General features: G+C 42.3%; 1 protein-coding gene across 14 annotated transcripts in view; it reads right to left on the minus strand.

Moving 5' to 3' along the window:
• ARSG (arylsulfatase G) overlaps positions 1-17,160 on the minus strand; it is a 166,932-nt gene that overhangs the window by 61,796 nt on the left and 87,976 nt on the right. For all 14 annotated transcript variants that reach the window (XM_072990791.2, XM_072990789.2, XM_072990788.2 and 11 more), the window contains 2 exons: positions 12,115-12,308; positions 7,222-7,302 (listed from right to left, as the gene is read on the minus strand). In XM_072990791.2, coding sequence (XP_072846892.2) covers positions 7,222-7,302; positions 12,115-12,308 — 275 coding nt within the window. The remainder of the gene's footprint in view (positions 1-7,221; positions 7,303-12,114; positions 12,309-17,160) is intronic.

Genomic DNA, 17,160 nt, shown 5'->3' on the forward strand with positions numbered 1-17,160 from the left:
ACAAAGTCTTCCTCAGAAGTTCTCCTCAGGGTAGCACCATTTTCTGAGGTAAAGCTGAAGAGACAACCTGTGCTGGCAGTGTCCTAACCTCTCCTCGGGAAGGTGTCATCTGGCAGCTATTCCGTACTCATTTTATAGTTTTAGAGATATTTCTTTATCTCCTATGTGTATCTACTGTATATTATTCCACGTTGTTTGGTGTTGTACTATGCTTTCTTGCTGTTTGGTTCTGTGATTGGTGCATTATTTTAATGTTTTTCTTGTACAATACTCTGAGGTGCATGGAAGCAATGGAGGCAAAAAATAAATCACCCACAGTCCCATGTTCAGTAAGCAGGACTGGAGAAAAGAATAGCCAAAAGTGCTACAGTGCTGCTGCCAACAAGCAAATGAAGAAGCCATCATACATAACCCATATCCTTAGCATACCAAAGTGATCTTAACAAATGGTCTTGAGACGGTAGTGCGACTAAAAGCAAAACACTGTTTCCTCTCAGGACAACACTCATCATTAATTAAGATACTACAGCTGAGTAGACTCTTTGGAATGTTGGCTAACTCTGTCCAGCCATTAATCCTGCAGTGCTCACTTGAAATTGCAGGTTGTATAATCTCCTTAGACAGATTTTACTTTCTTGGGCTCCATGATCACTGCAGATGGTGACAGCAGCCCCGAAATTAAACGACGCCTGCTTCCAGGAGGAAAGCGATGACAAACCTCAACAGCATCTTAAAAAGCAGAGACAAAGGTCCACATAGAAGCTCTGGTAGCGATGTATGGTAGTGAGAGATGGGCCATAAAGAAGACTGATCACCAAAGAATTGATGCTTTTGAATTGTGGTGCAGGAGGAGACTCTTGAGAGTCTCCTGAACTGCAAAGAGAACAAAGCTATCCATTTTGAAGGAAATCAAGCCTGAGTGCTCACTGGAAGGACAGGTCCTGAAGCTGAGGCTCCAATACTTTGGCCATTTCATGAGAAGAGAAGACTCCCTGGAAAAGCCCCTGATGTTGGGAAAGTGTGAAGGAAGGAGGAGAAGAGGATGACAGAGGACGAGATGGTTGGACAGTGTCACAGAAGCTACCAACATGAATTTGACCCAACTCCGGGAGACAGTGGAAGACAGGAGGGCCTGGCGTGCTCTGGTCCCTGGGGTTACAAAGAGTCAGACACGACTTAACGATTAAACAACAAAATAATCTCCTTGCTCAAAGTCACCAATGCAGCATTTACCAGATGCAAAATTGACACCACTGCAAACTGAGGTGAAAGGGAGATTTGCCATTACTCATAATTAAGTTCATCCCTCTGCTTTTGAGGCACAACCAGGAGCCGACATGCAGCACTATTTCAAGAGGCTAACAATTGTGTGGATCTGCCTTTGATGGCATGAAGAGTTATATCAGGAATAAGGAACATGTGGGCTTCCAGATGTCACTAAACTACAGCTCTTGCTATGCCTCACTGTTGTCCATGCTGGCTAAGGCTGATGGCAGTTGGAGTCTGACATCTGGAGAGGGTCACATATTCCCCTCACATCTTATATGGATTGAGACAACATCATCCAATACATCTTTTTTGGCTCCTTCATTATAAGTACACAACAAGTTGCTACACAACAAGAAAGAGCATTGATTGGTGGTTTGCTTCCATAAACAAATAAACAACTATTTGTGGAAATAACGGAAATCTGACTTCCAAACATAGTCCAGAAACCTTAGCTGTAGCTCATCCTATCACTGACACAAGCCTCACCACCCCCACCACTTTTAAATTTCTTAATCTGTTATTTTAAAGTTCCTACAACAACTCTAGAGGTTGCTGGTTAAATCAGTGTCCACTTGATCCAGATGTTCCAGGGGAAAAAAACTGCTACTTCCATCTCCTGATCTATAAGCCTTTTGTCTTTCTGTTGTTAGCTAAATATTTCAAAGCCAACGTGTGCAATGCTTATCCTAAAATCCCACAGACTAGAACACATGCGTCACTTACAATCCAAAAGTATATTTGTTGATGAAAAGCAACGTCCAAAACAAACAAGAGTTCTAATACTCCAGCTAACATAACTGACTCTCTTCTTTTGACAACTGTCCTCACCACAGACTTCTTACCTCATCTTTCCTTTCTTTTCCTCCTTTCCCACATCTCTCCACTTTTACTTCAAATGGCCTTTTAACTACCTCTCCTAGCAATAGGAAACATTCCTCATCCCTCATTCACTCTGATTCTGATCATCATCACCTGTTCTCTCCCAGAACAAATGCTTGAGGCAAGCAGGTAATCACTGCCAGAGTTCATAACCACCAGTTCTGCTGCTACTTTCTAATTCCTATTATATCTTATAATATAGATCTACCACCTGAATGCATCAATCTTGATACCATCCTTTCCAAGTTCCTTAAATGTTATAGACTGACTGACAGAAGAATTTTTTATCTCCTGGTTTCTTTCTGATCAGGTTCCCCATATTACTAATAAAGTGGACAAATTATGTGCAGCTGCTGCTGCTCTCTGTTAACAGTGATTCTTTCTCCCAGTTTTGGATACTTGTGGCAGATGTTTTACATAATATGTGGATGCAGAGTTTGCCATAACACGTGTTGCACATTCTGTTTTGGTTTGTACTGTACCTTTTCTTTGGTGCTGGTCTTTGTAATAAATTCAATTTCATTTCAGATTGATTGAGAAGAAAGTTTCCCAGATCAGTCCTGGGAACATAATTAGAGGACTGCTGGATGTAAAGTCAATTTAGATATGTTACCTAGGGATATAAATTTTTGCCCTTGCAAACAAGGATGATAAACTGTTATATTTTTCTCCTCAGTCTGCAGGAAGAGAGATAGTTGCTGAAAATACTGACTTGATAAGTTTTACATATACTGATTTATTACAGATTACACAACCTGAGCTAATTAGTAAAAACTATAATTGCTGCCTTCTTCCATGGGCTTTTAAGAATCAATAAGGATGATTCTAAAAAAAAATCAATTATAACCAATCAGTTAAAACAACAAGCAGCTAGTCCATGCATGTGTGTAGGCCTCTAGTCTTAAATGGAACGGATACTAAATTTATATAGACTGTTACAGAGATATTATGACTAAATTGCAGAAGTCTTGATGAATCTTGTATACAGTATTCTGTTTTCAAACAGTGGCCAATCAGAGCCTTATCCAGGCTTTCTCAAACTGTACAGAAAGCACATGGAATGAGGGGAGTGTGCTAGGCCCTCTCCCTCTATTATCACTTTCACTATCCTGTTTCCCCAAAAATAAGTCCTAGTATGATTTCTCAGAACGCTCGTAACGTAAGCCCTACCTCCAAAATAAGCCCCACATAAGTGAAACCCCGCCCTCCACTATTGTGCAGCAACCAGAAGAAGATGACATGACTTCTTCTGTCATGTTTCTTTCATCAGTAAAGTGGTGGAGAGGGTGGTGGCTGACCAGCTTCAGGCTCTTTTGGATGAAACAGATGCCCTGGATCCGTTTCAGTCGGGCTTCAGGCCACACCATGGTACAGAAATGGCATTGGTCGCCCTGTACGATGACCTGTTGAGGGAGGCTGACAGGGGTAAAATATCTCTGTTGGTCCTCCTCGACATCTCAGCGGCCTTTGATACCGTCGACCACGGTATCCTCCTGGGGAGGCTCTCCGAGTTGGGAATTGGTGGCCTGGCACTTGCCTGGCTCCATTCCTTCTTGGGGGACCGACCCCAGAGAGTACAGCTTGGGGAGAGTGTCTCAGCCCCATGGAGTCTCAACTGTGGGGTTCCACAGGGATCGATTATCTCCCCAATGCTGTTTAATATCTATATGAGGCCGCTGGGTGGGGTCATCAGGGGGTGTGGAGCATCATGTCCTCAGTATGCGGATGACACCCAGCTCTACATCTCCTTTCCACCTACTGCAGGTGATGCCATTCTGTCCCTTCAGCGCTGCCTGGGGGCCCTACTGCAATGGATGCAGGAGAATAGGCTGAGGCTGAACCCAGATAAAACGATGGTCCTGAGGGTGGGTTCCCCCAATGTTGGCGGCTTGGGTGACTCCCTCTCTTTTGGGGGGGTGACCCTTGCCGCAAAGAGTGGGGTTTGCAGTCTGGGAATCCATCTGGACCCGGCACTTACTATGGAGACACAGGTGGCATCGGTGGTCCGCACTGCCTTTTTTCATCTTTGGGGGATAGCCCAGCTGCGACCCTATCTTGATGTGGGGGTGCTCACCACCTTGATACATGCGCTTGTAATCTTGAGATTAGAACACTGCAACATGCTCTACGTGGGGCTACCTTTGAGGCTGACGCGGAAACTCCAAGTGGTGCAGAATGCGGTGGCCAGACTCCTTAGCGGAGCGAGAAAATACCATCACAATTCTCCTATTCTGGCCTCGTTGCAATGGCTGCCCATTCGGTTCCGCGTTGACTTCAAAGTCTTGATGCTTACGTATAAAGCCCTAAACGGTTTAGGACCTCGATACTTCGCGGAACGCTTACTTCCACCTAGTACTACCCGTGTCACTCGCAAGTCAAGAGGTGAGGCTGAGGAGCCTGACGCCGAGGGAGGCCCGGAAGGAAAAAACAAGAAACTGGACCTTCTCGGTGGTGGCTCCTCGCCTCTGGAACAACTTACCTCCAGAGATTCGAGCGGCTCCCTCGCTGGGTATTTTTAAGAAACAACTGAAAACTTGGATGTTTAGGCAGGCCTTCCCCACTTCCAGTTAATTCCTAATTTTTCTTCCCTTCTTATTTGTTATAATTTATTTTCTTTTTCTTGCCATCTTGGAGGGAAAAAAAATTCTAATTTTTTCTAATTATGTAATTATGTTATATATATGTTTTCATTTTATGTTGTAAGCTGCCTAGAGTGGTCGCAATGACCAGATAGGCGGGGTATAAATGGAATGAATGAATGAATCAATGACTGACTGAATGAATGAATGAATGAATAAATAAATAAATAAATGACTATATTTGAATAAATGTAGATTGTTGCACATGAAAAAAATAAAACATTCCCTGAAAATAAGCCCTAATGTGTTTTTTGGACCAATAATTAATATAAGACCCTGTCTTATCTTTGGGGAAACAGATGAAAACAGGAATCTGAAGAGAGGGAAGGTGCTACATCTATAGATGCACCCCACCTAAGAAAGATACAGGAAACAAAAATCTCTCCACATGCTTTAAGAATACGTGAAAAGGGCTCAGATGGTTCTGGATAGTACAGCATGAAGGAAATAACCCTCCCTGACTCTTGCTGCCTGGCTCAAATGACTACACGTTCTACAGAACCAGCTCTTGGGAAAGTCACTGATTCCAACAAGCAACTCTTCAAATCCCCCAGCCAGTACTGGAGTTATTGGGATTCTGAAATTTGGAAGTCCAAAAAAGTAACTTCCTCAGGTTCTGAGTAGAAAACTTACTCTAGAGTTGGAAGTACCACTGTACTCGCCATGACTCATAACGTGGAAGAGCCCTTCCCTTTTGAGGTACAAAACAAAATCAAAATTAACACACACAATTGTTAATGATAGCAACAGCCATGCATAACTTGTCAAACAACATCCTTGTTGTATTTTACACAACCTTATTGGGTATTATTAGCTTTCATTTAGATGCTGCCCTTTACAGTTCTTTACATTTATTATACAACTCTGCAGATGATAAAATGTTTTTAAAATTACTTTAAAAAGGGGGTGGTGGTGGAAGAGAGAAGAATGCTGAACAGTTTAACTTTAAGTGAAAAGTTCACATTACGGGGCCAGAGATGATCATTCAAAACTACGGAAGAGATTTTGAACAAAGACGAGCAAAATCCTAGGACTGTAGGTTCTGAAATAGCTTTTTATCATATACTAAGTCTGGCCACTCCTTTCTATATTTGGGAACTGACAGGAAGCAGATGTGGAAATCCCAAAGAGCAACCGGGAAATTATGACTTCAAACACTCACAGATACACCAAGTGTTATACAAGCAGAACCCAGAAAGGCCTGCTTTATGCTCTTACATAGCTTAGCATAAACAACTCAGCCCGATGCTACTCAAGCTGAACTGCAAGGCCGAAACCCAAGCCGAGCTCTGATCTGAGCCCTCTTTGTAAGATGTTAAAAAAAACAGAGAGGCAAAGGTAGCGTCTTTGGGCACTCGTTGCCTCTAGCAAGACAAAGATTTCAATATGGTTAAATGCTATAAACAGGAGGAGGCCACAGCAGATTCCAAGAAGTCCCTCTTCCAGGATAAATTCATCAGCTAGGCTCCACCTCTAATGAGGGTTTGTGCTACACTTCCACCTAGGCCCACTAAGTATGGTTCTATATATAGTAGTTTGCTTCTACCAATGGTTCCATGAAAAAGTACATAGTGCCCCATTTGGGATTATTTCTCGGAAACTGAGGTTTCTTTATGGAACAGCAAGTGTAGCTTTTTCCCCACCCCACCCCGTTTTGCTAGGTTTTCCCAAATTCCCAAGGAGACTTCCAATTCTTCCATTTTAATCGTTTCTACCACCAGGATCCCTTGGTGGCCCAAAAGACCCTCCTAAATGCCCCCAAAAATAAAAATAAAATGAAAACAGAAACAACTTTCCACCTCCTTCTGGTTCTGAAGAACCTTTAACATTAAAAGGAAGCGAGGGACCCTTCAATCCACATAAAAGATGAACAGACACTCTTGAAACATACAGCGGCATCAATTCACATTCTCTGTTATTTGCTGGGGGTGGGAGAAATTTGGGGGGGAGGTCAAGTGGGCCAGGTGATTTGGGGTAGAGGCAAAGGCTGCAAAAACAAGTTGCCTCCCTTGCCTTAATTTTAAAGTTGCATGACCTTCTTTGGCCCTCAGACCCACACCAATCATTTTGTTTATTTAAGCAATTAAAATATTTTAAAAACCACCTTTCTTCTTAAATACGTCCCAAGGTAGCTTACATCCTTGAAAGACAATATTTAAAGCTGAAAACAATGAGTATACAACAGTGGTTTACATCATTAAGGCAGTATTTAAAGCTAAGAACAATGAGTATGAAGAGACAAGTTAGATAATTAAAAGACAATATTAAAACTAAAACAATAAGTAAACATAATAAGGAACAAACAAATCCCACTCTAAGAAATGGAAAACACACACAGTACTAAAAACCCAGAAAAAGCAGTAATACATAACAATCCATCTAAAAAACCACACCCAAATAGCCAGTCACGGAAACAATGAGTGCTAGTAATTACCTCTCTTTCTTTGCCATATTCCAGTGTATGGACCAACACTCCCCGCATACTGGCACTTCTCAGACCAAGGGCCATTGTCTCCTAGGAAGAAAAGGTAACATCTTATTGAAAAACATAACAGGAAAGTGTACTTAATTAAGAACAAGGAGATAGGTGGTAGTGACAATGGAACACAAACATGGTCCAATGTTTCTTTCCAATGAACATTACTTTTGTTAAATAAAGCTACTTCCAGTGAAGGAATATGTACAGTACACAGGAGTACTCAACAAGTTTCCTTCTAACACACTATGAAAGGGTTCTTTCACAGCAAGCTGGGTCATGGAATGGTACATACCAAACAAGGCAAAGGGTCAGAAAACAAGGAAATCAACACTTCAACGTCAATAAATGTTTTCATTGCAGGTAAGTTTTGTTTTTTCAATATGAATGGAGGGGAAAAAATCAATTTTAGCTTTAAGTTAAATATTGTAGGACAAGGCCCACCAGACTTGGGATAGCCCTCCAACATATTTTTTCCAAAAAAATCTTCACTGCTGGGCTAGGCAAATCCCATCACCAATGGTCTCGCCTTCACAGCTATAACCTATGGTGTTCTTGACATTGCCTTCAGTAAGCCACGAACTCTCAGCCAGATTTGGTCTCAGTTACAGAAACAAAAAGTTGTTGTTCTTCCGGGCACAGATTGCCCGTGTCTCCAAATCCGAACTCTCAAAAACAACTCTGAACTAGTTTGAAAAGGTGTGATGAGTTGTGCTATGCTAATAGTAACTGGAAGTGAAGCAACATGACTCTAGCACTTGTTAAGAGCCTGCATTATACAACAAAATATTTGCACAGTGCTCTGTGTGTGTGTGTGTGTGTCTCATATAGTAGTTGTGAGGAGAAAAATCAGGACGAGAGATAAAAATGAAAAATAGATATGCAACCTCGAGTTCCTTTGAAAAAAGGTGAGATATAAATGTAACAAATAAATGCACAAACCTTAAATGTACTGATGTGGGAGATTCCCATGAAAAAGACCCATGTAAAACTCCCAAGGCTCACTGAGGTATCAATAAAAACTAATCAGAGGCACGAAAATATTGTGCAGAAATCTTCCTGTCAGTTTGAGAAGCAAGAGGAACACTGCCCCAGCAGCTACTGCTGCTTGGGGGCAAGAGAAGGGGGGGCAGCGGAATAAGGCCCAGGTCATGCCCTGTGATGGTACAAAGGGGTAACAGTAGGAACCAGGGCCACCGCGGCCTGTGTGAGCTCTCCCAAGAACATTGCTCAGGGCTGAGCCTCAAGGTGACCACACAAAGGCTCAAAAGAAATCTGAATTGCTACTTTCTCCAGAGAATGGAAACAACTTTCAAGGGGGAAAAAATATGGCATTTTCTCAGTGGGGAGGCAGGCTTAACCTTCCAGTCTGGTAACTCAAACATGGGGAGAGAAAAGAATAGTAAGGAACAGTTTGCCTTGGGTTTTAATGAGCCATGGCTTGACTCCTTTCATTTGGAAGAAAGCAACCTCATTAACAGAGGATTTAGGAAGGGGATATCTTGTTCCTATTTAATGAGGATTTATGTTTTAATATTTAAATGCGGGTGACAAGGTCTGTCCATTTGAATGAAATTACGCAACTGACCAAAGACAGCCAATGTCTCTCAGGCGTCCGTATTTCACAGTCTCAGAATCTAGAACAGTGGTTCTTAACCTTTGTTACTCGGATGCTTTTGAACTGCAACTCCCAGAAACCCCTGTCAGGACAGCTGGTGGTGAAGGCTTCTGGGAGTTGCAGTCCAAAACTCCTGAATAACCCAAGGTTAAGAACCAATGATCTAGAAGAAAGTAAGAGCCCAAAATGGACCCCTGACACCTACAATGACTTTCCTAAAAAAGCCAAATGGGTCAGTTTATACATAGGCAAAAAACCTGGCTAGATACTGTAGCTCAGTGAGTTAAGCATCTGGCCGTGGAGCTAGAGTTTGGGAGTTCAATTCCCCATAACGCCTTCCAGAAGAGCCAGCCTGTGTGGCCATGGGCAAGCTCCACAGTCCCAGAGTGCCCCAGAAGAAGGGAATACAGTACTAGTAAACCACTTCTGGGAAGTTTCTATTAGAAAACTCTGGAAAGATTCAGCACAAGTCAGAACTGACCTGAAAGCATACAGTTATTCACTATGCACTCACATATCCACATATATTCAGGCAGCTTGCATTTCCTACACAAGGCTGCACAGCCGGGGGCTTGGAGTTCCATGTCCCACTGAAACTATAAGGAAAGGGGCCAGCCAAGATCACCTAAGCATGTGTGGCTAATGGGGTTGTCTGCCCTGCCACCTGTGTGGCCTTAGGCAAATTGTGCAGTCCTAGTGTGACACTAGACAGAGGACACTTTTGCAACCACATGTGATGACTTTATACCTAGAACACCCTGGGAAGGTCACCACAATTTGAAATCACCTTGACGGCACATCTTTATTATTGCTGAAAGGGGAACCTCACTGACATTGATACAACATTCATTTCAAGGGCCTTCTATGAGACTTCATTGTTAAAATATAATTTACTGGGGGGGGGGCAGGTTTATTCCACTTTTTTAAAACTGTGAGTCGCCTCGAGTCCCCTTGTCAGGAGAAAGGCTGCCTATAAATAAGACAAATAAATACATAAATCAGCCAAGGTCCAACCAAATACACCACTGGATTCATGACTAGGTAAACTCAGTTAATTAAAACACATCCACAACCATGCTGTTACTTGGACTCACATGAACAGGTACCTGAATGAGAGACTGACTGGAAGCTGCTCTAAGCTTCTTCAAAAAAAAGTTGCAATTAGAGTGCTAATTTATGGCTCTACCTACCTCCTTACTTATTTACTATTCCATCGTTCAGAATATTAAGCCTTCCAAGGAGGCTTGAAAATGCAAGAGAGATATATCAATAAAGGACAAAAACTATACAGTGGTGCCTCGCTAGACAGTTACCCCGCATGACAGTTTTTTCGCTAGACATTGACTTTTTGCAATCGCTATAGCGATTCGCAAAACAGTGATTCCTATGGGGGAATTTCACTGGACAATGTTTGGTCCCTGCTTCGCAAACCGATTTTTGCTAGACGAGATTTGCTTTTTGCTAGACAATAATTTCGCTAGACACTGATTTCAGTGGAACGGATTATCATCGTCTAGCGAGGCACCACTGTACTAAAAATGCAACTCAGATTAAGCTGAGGAACGACATACATTTACACATTCAACTTGACAGTGCTTTATTCTGGCTGACATAAAAACAGTTTAGGGCTATCTTGTGCTGTTCTTCTTTCCAAATCTCTGGTCCAGTTCTTAGGAAGAATGAGGAGGGAGGCTTGAAATAATAAAGAAGCTTCCACAGCGCACAGGGCAGCATGCAGAGGGCAGTGAGTGATCTGGGGGCAGCTCATGCTACAACATGAGGGAAGTCAAGGAGCTGTGGAGATGGCGAGGTCCTCCAACTGGAGAACCCAGGTAGCCTCAGGCAAAAGCAGGAGAGTGGTTTTATAAAATTAATAAATATGCAAAAAGAAAAAGAAAAGAAAGTAATATACAGTGGCAAAACATAAGAATGTCCCAATCCATTAATCAAACTAAACATTCATGACAGGCACCCCTGTCCAAATGAGCCATCAAGTGGGTTCAGTAAGTTTAACAACCATTCCAAAGGGCAAAGGAAAGCAGCAGCATTCATTAAAAAGTAAACAATGGGTAAGCATTCCAAAACTCTAATCAGATTAAGTTAGAAATTATCCAAGACCCTCAAGAGAAGGAATCGGAATTGAGGGCTGCTTTTGTGAGCATTTAAACTGGTACCATTTATTCCCATGAATAACCGCAGAGATTAAATCAGAGAATGGGCTTGATGATTATTGCTCACCATTTGCTCCCACAGACTAATTTACCCACATTGGGCCCTAATAATTGAGCTGAATCCCTCTCAAATGTTTCTGTTTTTCCTATAGAAAAAGGTTCTTAACCTGGGATCCATGAACTCCCAGGGGGCTGCAATGTCCTCAGGGGGATCTAGAATAAATTTTATAAACTTTTGCAGTTAAAACAGAATGAACAAATGAATGAATGAACTAATGAACGAATGAACGAATGAAAGCAAGAAAGGAAAGGAAACATAGAACAAAATCTTAATCTCCCTTGCTGTTTGTGTAAAACTTGGCTTTTCTAACCTACCGCCTCTATTAACAACAAACAAAAGTAAAAATCAGTTATGAAAATCACAGTTTGATAGTAAATAACTTTGATATTTCACATGGTGAGAACAGGCAAATGAATGATGCTGAGTGGCTGAGAGACAGCACGTGACATTTCTAGCTTCTGCGCAGACAGTCACAAGCCGTGGGAAGAAAGAGCCAGAGTCAGTCTATATCAGTGTGAGTGTTGGGTGGACTTTGTGATTGTTTCTTCTTCAAATTCTGCTAATAAAACCATTTGATTACTGTCAGGTAAAGTGGCTTTTTGATATTACCACAGTGATTTTCATAACAATATATTTTGGCTCAGCCTCAGAATGGATTGCTGGCTGAATTTGAAATGTAAAAGAACTGATGCTGTTGATGAGGGTGGATCCGGTTCAAAGCAAAACAAAGCTTCTTCCAGTCAATTTAAAAAGTGTCGCTGTTACAGCAAGAAATATCTGCCGATGAGACCATTCATGAGAAACTTTAAATAAATATTTGATGCACTTTAGAGTTTTAAATCTTGAGTTAAGTCTGGTTGCCCATGGCGACAAAAGATATTTAAAGGGAGTCTATGGTAAAGAAGAGGTTAAGAACTGCTGCTAGAGCACTGAGTGATTCCTACTAAAACCAGCTATCTAAGCAGTCTTTGTTACAGGGTGATTGGGTTTTGCTGCCTCACCTGTGAACCAGAGGAAAGTGTCTTCCTTCATGCTGTCAATTTCGTCCTTAATGCGTCCCACCAGGGCATCCATCTCCTGCAGGTTTGCTCCATACGGATCTTGAAGGGGCAACCTCTGTGGCGACTTGGGTGATACCAAAGGTACATGCATATGAGCCAGAGCGAGGTATAGGAGGAAAGGCCGACTCTTCTGGCTAAAAGGAAAGCCACAAGAAAAAAGCACTGGTTAATTAAATGGAGAATAACATGGCCTGGTCAGAAAGACGAGGGCATGTTCATACATGACCTGTTATCATCATAATTACATTTAAAAACCTTCGAGCTCACATTAGCCACAGAAGTGGGTTGAAATTCTCAAACTGTCCTCAAACTCTGTAGGCAGTTCATCTTCTTCTCTCCAAGAACAGCCCTACATATTTAGTGGACTGCTTTTCCAAGTTACTCCGGACCTCTTCGTGTCTGCCATGAAACCCCAGTCCATTGCAGTTCTAGTAAGAACTTGAAGAGGTCAGTTTGGGGAGACGGCAATGCCCAGACTTCCTGACTGAGCTGAGGTTCTAGGACCCACTGTCAGTTCATGCAGGACAATGGCCAGGTTTGGTCCACATCTCCTCCGTTTCCACCCAGGCCTTTTAATCTCTAGCTTCAAAATTTAGAATGGTAGCAAGCATAACATATCCTTGGCAAGGGAAGGTGGGGCAATCACTTTTTTTAGGAAGAAGTACAAAAGGACTGAGCAAGAGGAGGAAATATATCATAAATTGGATTCTAAGAATTTCCTCTGAAATATATTTTTAGCCAAGAATTATTTTGGGAAAAGGATACCTTAGAATGGGAAAAAATAGCTATAATGGGTCAATTCTTCAGAGGGGAAAACTGTGGGGGTCAAGAGATTATGAATCCTGCAATCTGAAAATCTCATTTTGTGTGATTTTGATTTTAAGATTTTGTTGTTGTTGTTGTTGTTGTTGTTGTTGTTGTTGTTGTTGTTGTTGTAAGGACAACACAGAAGTCATACTATGCAGACCCACCCTGGTCTTTTTATCTTTTACCCAGAAATGGACACAACTACACTGAACCGGCAGCCATAGAAAGAAAACAAGAAGGTTCCCTGGTTTCACTGGCCCAAGTTAAGAAGCTATATAGAGAAGTCAAGACTTATATGTTATTGAATGAAAAACATATATAAAAATGGGGGAGTCACAACACAGACACTTGGGTTTCCCCCATTTTGCCTGCTTCATGCAAGGATTGTAAATAACCAAAGCCTTTTAATCAGTTCCTCCCCCCCCCCCCCACTGGCCCCATTAACACACAGAGGACAGCTAATCAAAGTAATTTCAAGATAAGCCAGTTGCAACAATAAATATGCCATCCAGGTGTAGCTGGTTACATAATAAGATTATAGTGAACAAAGTCCAAAGAATTCAAGCCACGATTCAAGGAGAAAATCCCTCTTAAAATTGCCATACAGGAAAAGACTGATTTATCCATTCATCAGAGTACATAGGTTGCTCCTAAGAGAAAGGACTACAAGGTTCAACTTTTGTAGAAGAATGACTGTATCCTGCTCCAGTACTCGTCTATGATACTAATTACATAATCAAAGCTGTTTATTCTTATGGTAATGTATACCACACGTAAGACTCTTTGAGTGTTGAAAGCCACCATATGTGTTCCAGAACCATGCCTTTCCTGGTTAAGTGAGCAGGGGAGGTCTAGCTAAGTAGATAAAGAAAGCACTGGATGCCTCTCCTCAAAAGGAGAAGATTCTGACCGGCCTAAAAGAGGCAGATAAAAGACCACTTTTGAAAAAAGCCCTCGCCAAACTCCACTGTGCTGGATAACTACCAGCCAGTGTGCAATACATCATTTCACAGCAAGGTGCTTGAGCATCAGCTCCAGAGATCCCAGGATGAAACAGATTAGCCAGATCCATTTCAATCTAGCTGCAGGAATAAGTATGGGATGGGAACAACTTTTACTGACTTGGTGGATGACCTACAACAGACACTGGGTAAGAAAGAGTGGTGGATTTCTCTGATCTTTCCAGAACTGATTTTTAGAAGGTGATACTGGGAGACTCCTGTTTGACATCCCAGGCACTGGTCCATTATGTTTCCTCTCGGCTCTGTATTCTCCTTTATGCTACTTGAAACTTCTGCGATAAGTTTCAAGTTTTTGTAGTTGGTGCCACCAATACAGTGGTACTTGACTTACGAACTCAATCTGTATTGGAACGGTGTTCGCAAGTCAAAAAGCTCGTAGGTCGAGGCACCATTTTCCATAGGAATGCACTGAAAACCGATTAATGAGTTCCGGGGGAAGAAAAAAGGATACCAAATGAAAATAAAACACTGTAAGTCCCACGCTGGGACTGCAAACAAAACAAGAAACAAAAACAAACAAATCCAAAAATAAACATTGGAGCAAGTCCCATGCTGGGACTGCAAAAAAAAAAAAAAAAATCACCAAAAAACAACACAGCACAGAAACATAACCATCCCAGCCCAAACCCACCCTGCAAAAGCCACTCAGAACAGTTTTTAAAAAGAAAAAAGCAGCACTTATGAAGCCTCCTGGGGGTCCCCGGTGCTGTGATCGCCACCACTGTTAACTGCCGCCGCCTTGAGGCTTGAGTCTGGCCAGGGTGCTTCGGCTGTTCACCCCCGGCTGTGGCGGAGGCAGCAGTCGCCCAGCGCCGGGGGACTTGAGCTGGCTGGGTTTCGGCTCAAGCCTCTTGGCACCCTCCCCTGGTAGAATGGGCCTACCAGGGGAGGGTTTCCCCTGGTAGGCTCGGTCTACCCCCCCCCCAGGAAAGCCTGAAGGCGCCAATCGCGGTGGCAGGGGACACCCAGGAGGTCTCCGATGGCGGCGGGGAAGCCCTGGGAGACCTCCTGGGGGTCCCTTTTCCTAACCACTGGGATGAAAGAGCAGCCTCTTCGCCACAACAGTTTGAATGGAACGAAAAAAGGCAGGGGAAATTTGAATTTCCCACCCTTTTCCCCTGCCTTTTTTGGTTCGTAGGTCGAGGCTCCGTTCACAAGTCAATACAAATTTTTGCGAACGGAGCCGTTCGTAAGTCGGAATGTTCGCAGGTAGGGACATTCCGAAGTCGAGGTTTGATTGTACGCTAATGAAGCCCAACCCTCTTTCTCCTCACTGTCTAAATATTAGGAAGCTGTTTCAGTTCTAAACCAGTTATCTGTCACACCAGTAATAGTCTAGATCAGACTGGACATCTGGGACCTTCATTCACACAAGACGGAGGTGTTCCTGGCCAACTGAAAGCCAAGTCAAGGAATAGGCATGCAACCTGTGCCAGTTATACCCTCTTCTGAAAACTCAGTTTTATTTATTTATTTATTTATTTTATTTTATTAAATTTATACCCCGCCCCTCTAGACCATGTCTACTCGGCATAAAAGTTTTGCAGTTTGTGTAAACTCCAAGATTTACCCCTGTCCCTGGATGCTCAAGTTTCTACAGCAGCCATAAATGCACAGCTACATCTAGTATACTAATGCCCATTCCTGGAGATGTCTGACTTTGTTACAGTGAAATGTGACTTATTTACATTCCAGCTGGATTACTGTAATGATTTCTATGTGGAACTGCCTTTGAAGAGAGTTTGGAAACTTAAGGGGATACAAAGCAATGCAGTCACACTGCTAAACAGGTCCAGTTGTACGGAACATATAACTCCTTCCCTGTAAATGGCTAACAGCTCATTCCCAGGGACAATTTAAAGCACTGGTTATGACCTACAAAGCCTTATGTCTTTAGTTTCGGCTATCCAAAAGACCATGTTTTAGCAATCTGCTGGAGAGACCAGTTTCACAGTCCCACCATCCTCATAAGCCCCTTTGGTGTGGATTTGAGAAAGATATTTTTCTGCAGCTACTCCCAAACAGTGGAAGTCCTCCACTGAGGGGGCAAAATTCATTTTATTTGGGCAGACCTCTGGCAACTAATACCCTGAAACGACAGGATTTAAGATGATGTGCCAGTTCTCTCTTTCCTTCTCCCTCTCTCAAGTTAAATAGTATTAGTGTTTTAATTAAATGTTTTAGTAATTGTATTTTAATAATATATAAGTTTACTTATAGATGGATAGTTGTAACCTGTAAGCCACCTTGGGTCCCAATTCTGGGAAAAAGATACCAATAAATAAAAGAAATAAAAATAAAAATAAATAAATAACAAAATGCACAGGACCACTGAACTATAAATATGAAACAATGTACAACTGAGCTATACATTTTGTGCTGTGTTGTATATCCTTGCTGTACCATGTAATTTCAACCTTAAAAGATATAAATCTGTCACTAATGCTCTTGCCACAGGAACCAACAGGTACAAACAGAGCAGGAATTTCAGAATCGTTTCCTCACTGATGCGTATAATGTTCCCGGAGGGAGGATTACACGGCTTCTTCACCACTGTTTTGTATTGTGGTTAAGAAGACAGGGGGAGGAGAACGCCACAATCAAAGGCCATTCAAATATTGTTTATTTGACTACATCTTTATTTCCATGAATAGCACTTAAAGGAGCTAACAACAATCCTAAAAAAATTAAACAATAAAGCCACTGGAGCACAAAATTTTGGCAAAAACACAATTAAAATGCAGTAGTCATTAAGCAGCAAAATAATTTGAAAGACCAGAGTGAAGAGATGCATTTCATACCCTTCCTAAATGCAGTGACATAGAAACCAGACTCCAATTCTAAAGAAAATATGTTCCACCATATGTGAGCAGCACAGTTGAAGAGAAGATCCTCTTGGTGCAGTGGTTAAACTGCAGCATTGCAGTCAAGCCTTCGCTCACAAGTAGAGATGGGGATATTCACATTCATTTTTTTATATGAGTATCCCAGTCCCAGCTGCAACTAATAAGGGTCTGGCCCCCCAGAACTGGCCCATCCACTTATATACCATCGCAATGGTGAGTCTCCCCACACAGCTGCTGAGTGGCCAGCCAAGCAGGCAGACAGAGGAGCTACTATCATGACTGGCGGAAAGAGCAGAACGCTTGCAGCACGG

This window comes from Pogona vitticeps, chromosome 2, assembly GCF_051106095.1.
Source record: "Pogona vitticeps strain Pit_001003342236 chromosome 2, PviZW2.1, whole genome shotgun sequence".
In the NCBI taxonomy this organism is placed as follows: domain Eukaryota; kingdom Metazoa; phylum Chordata; class Lepidosauria; order Squamata; family Agamidae; genus Pogona; species Pogona vitticeps.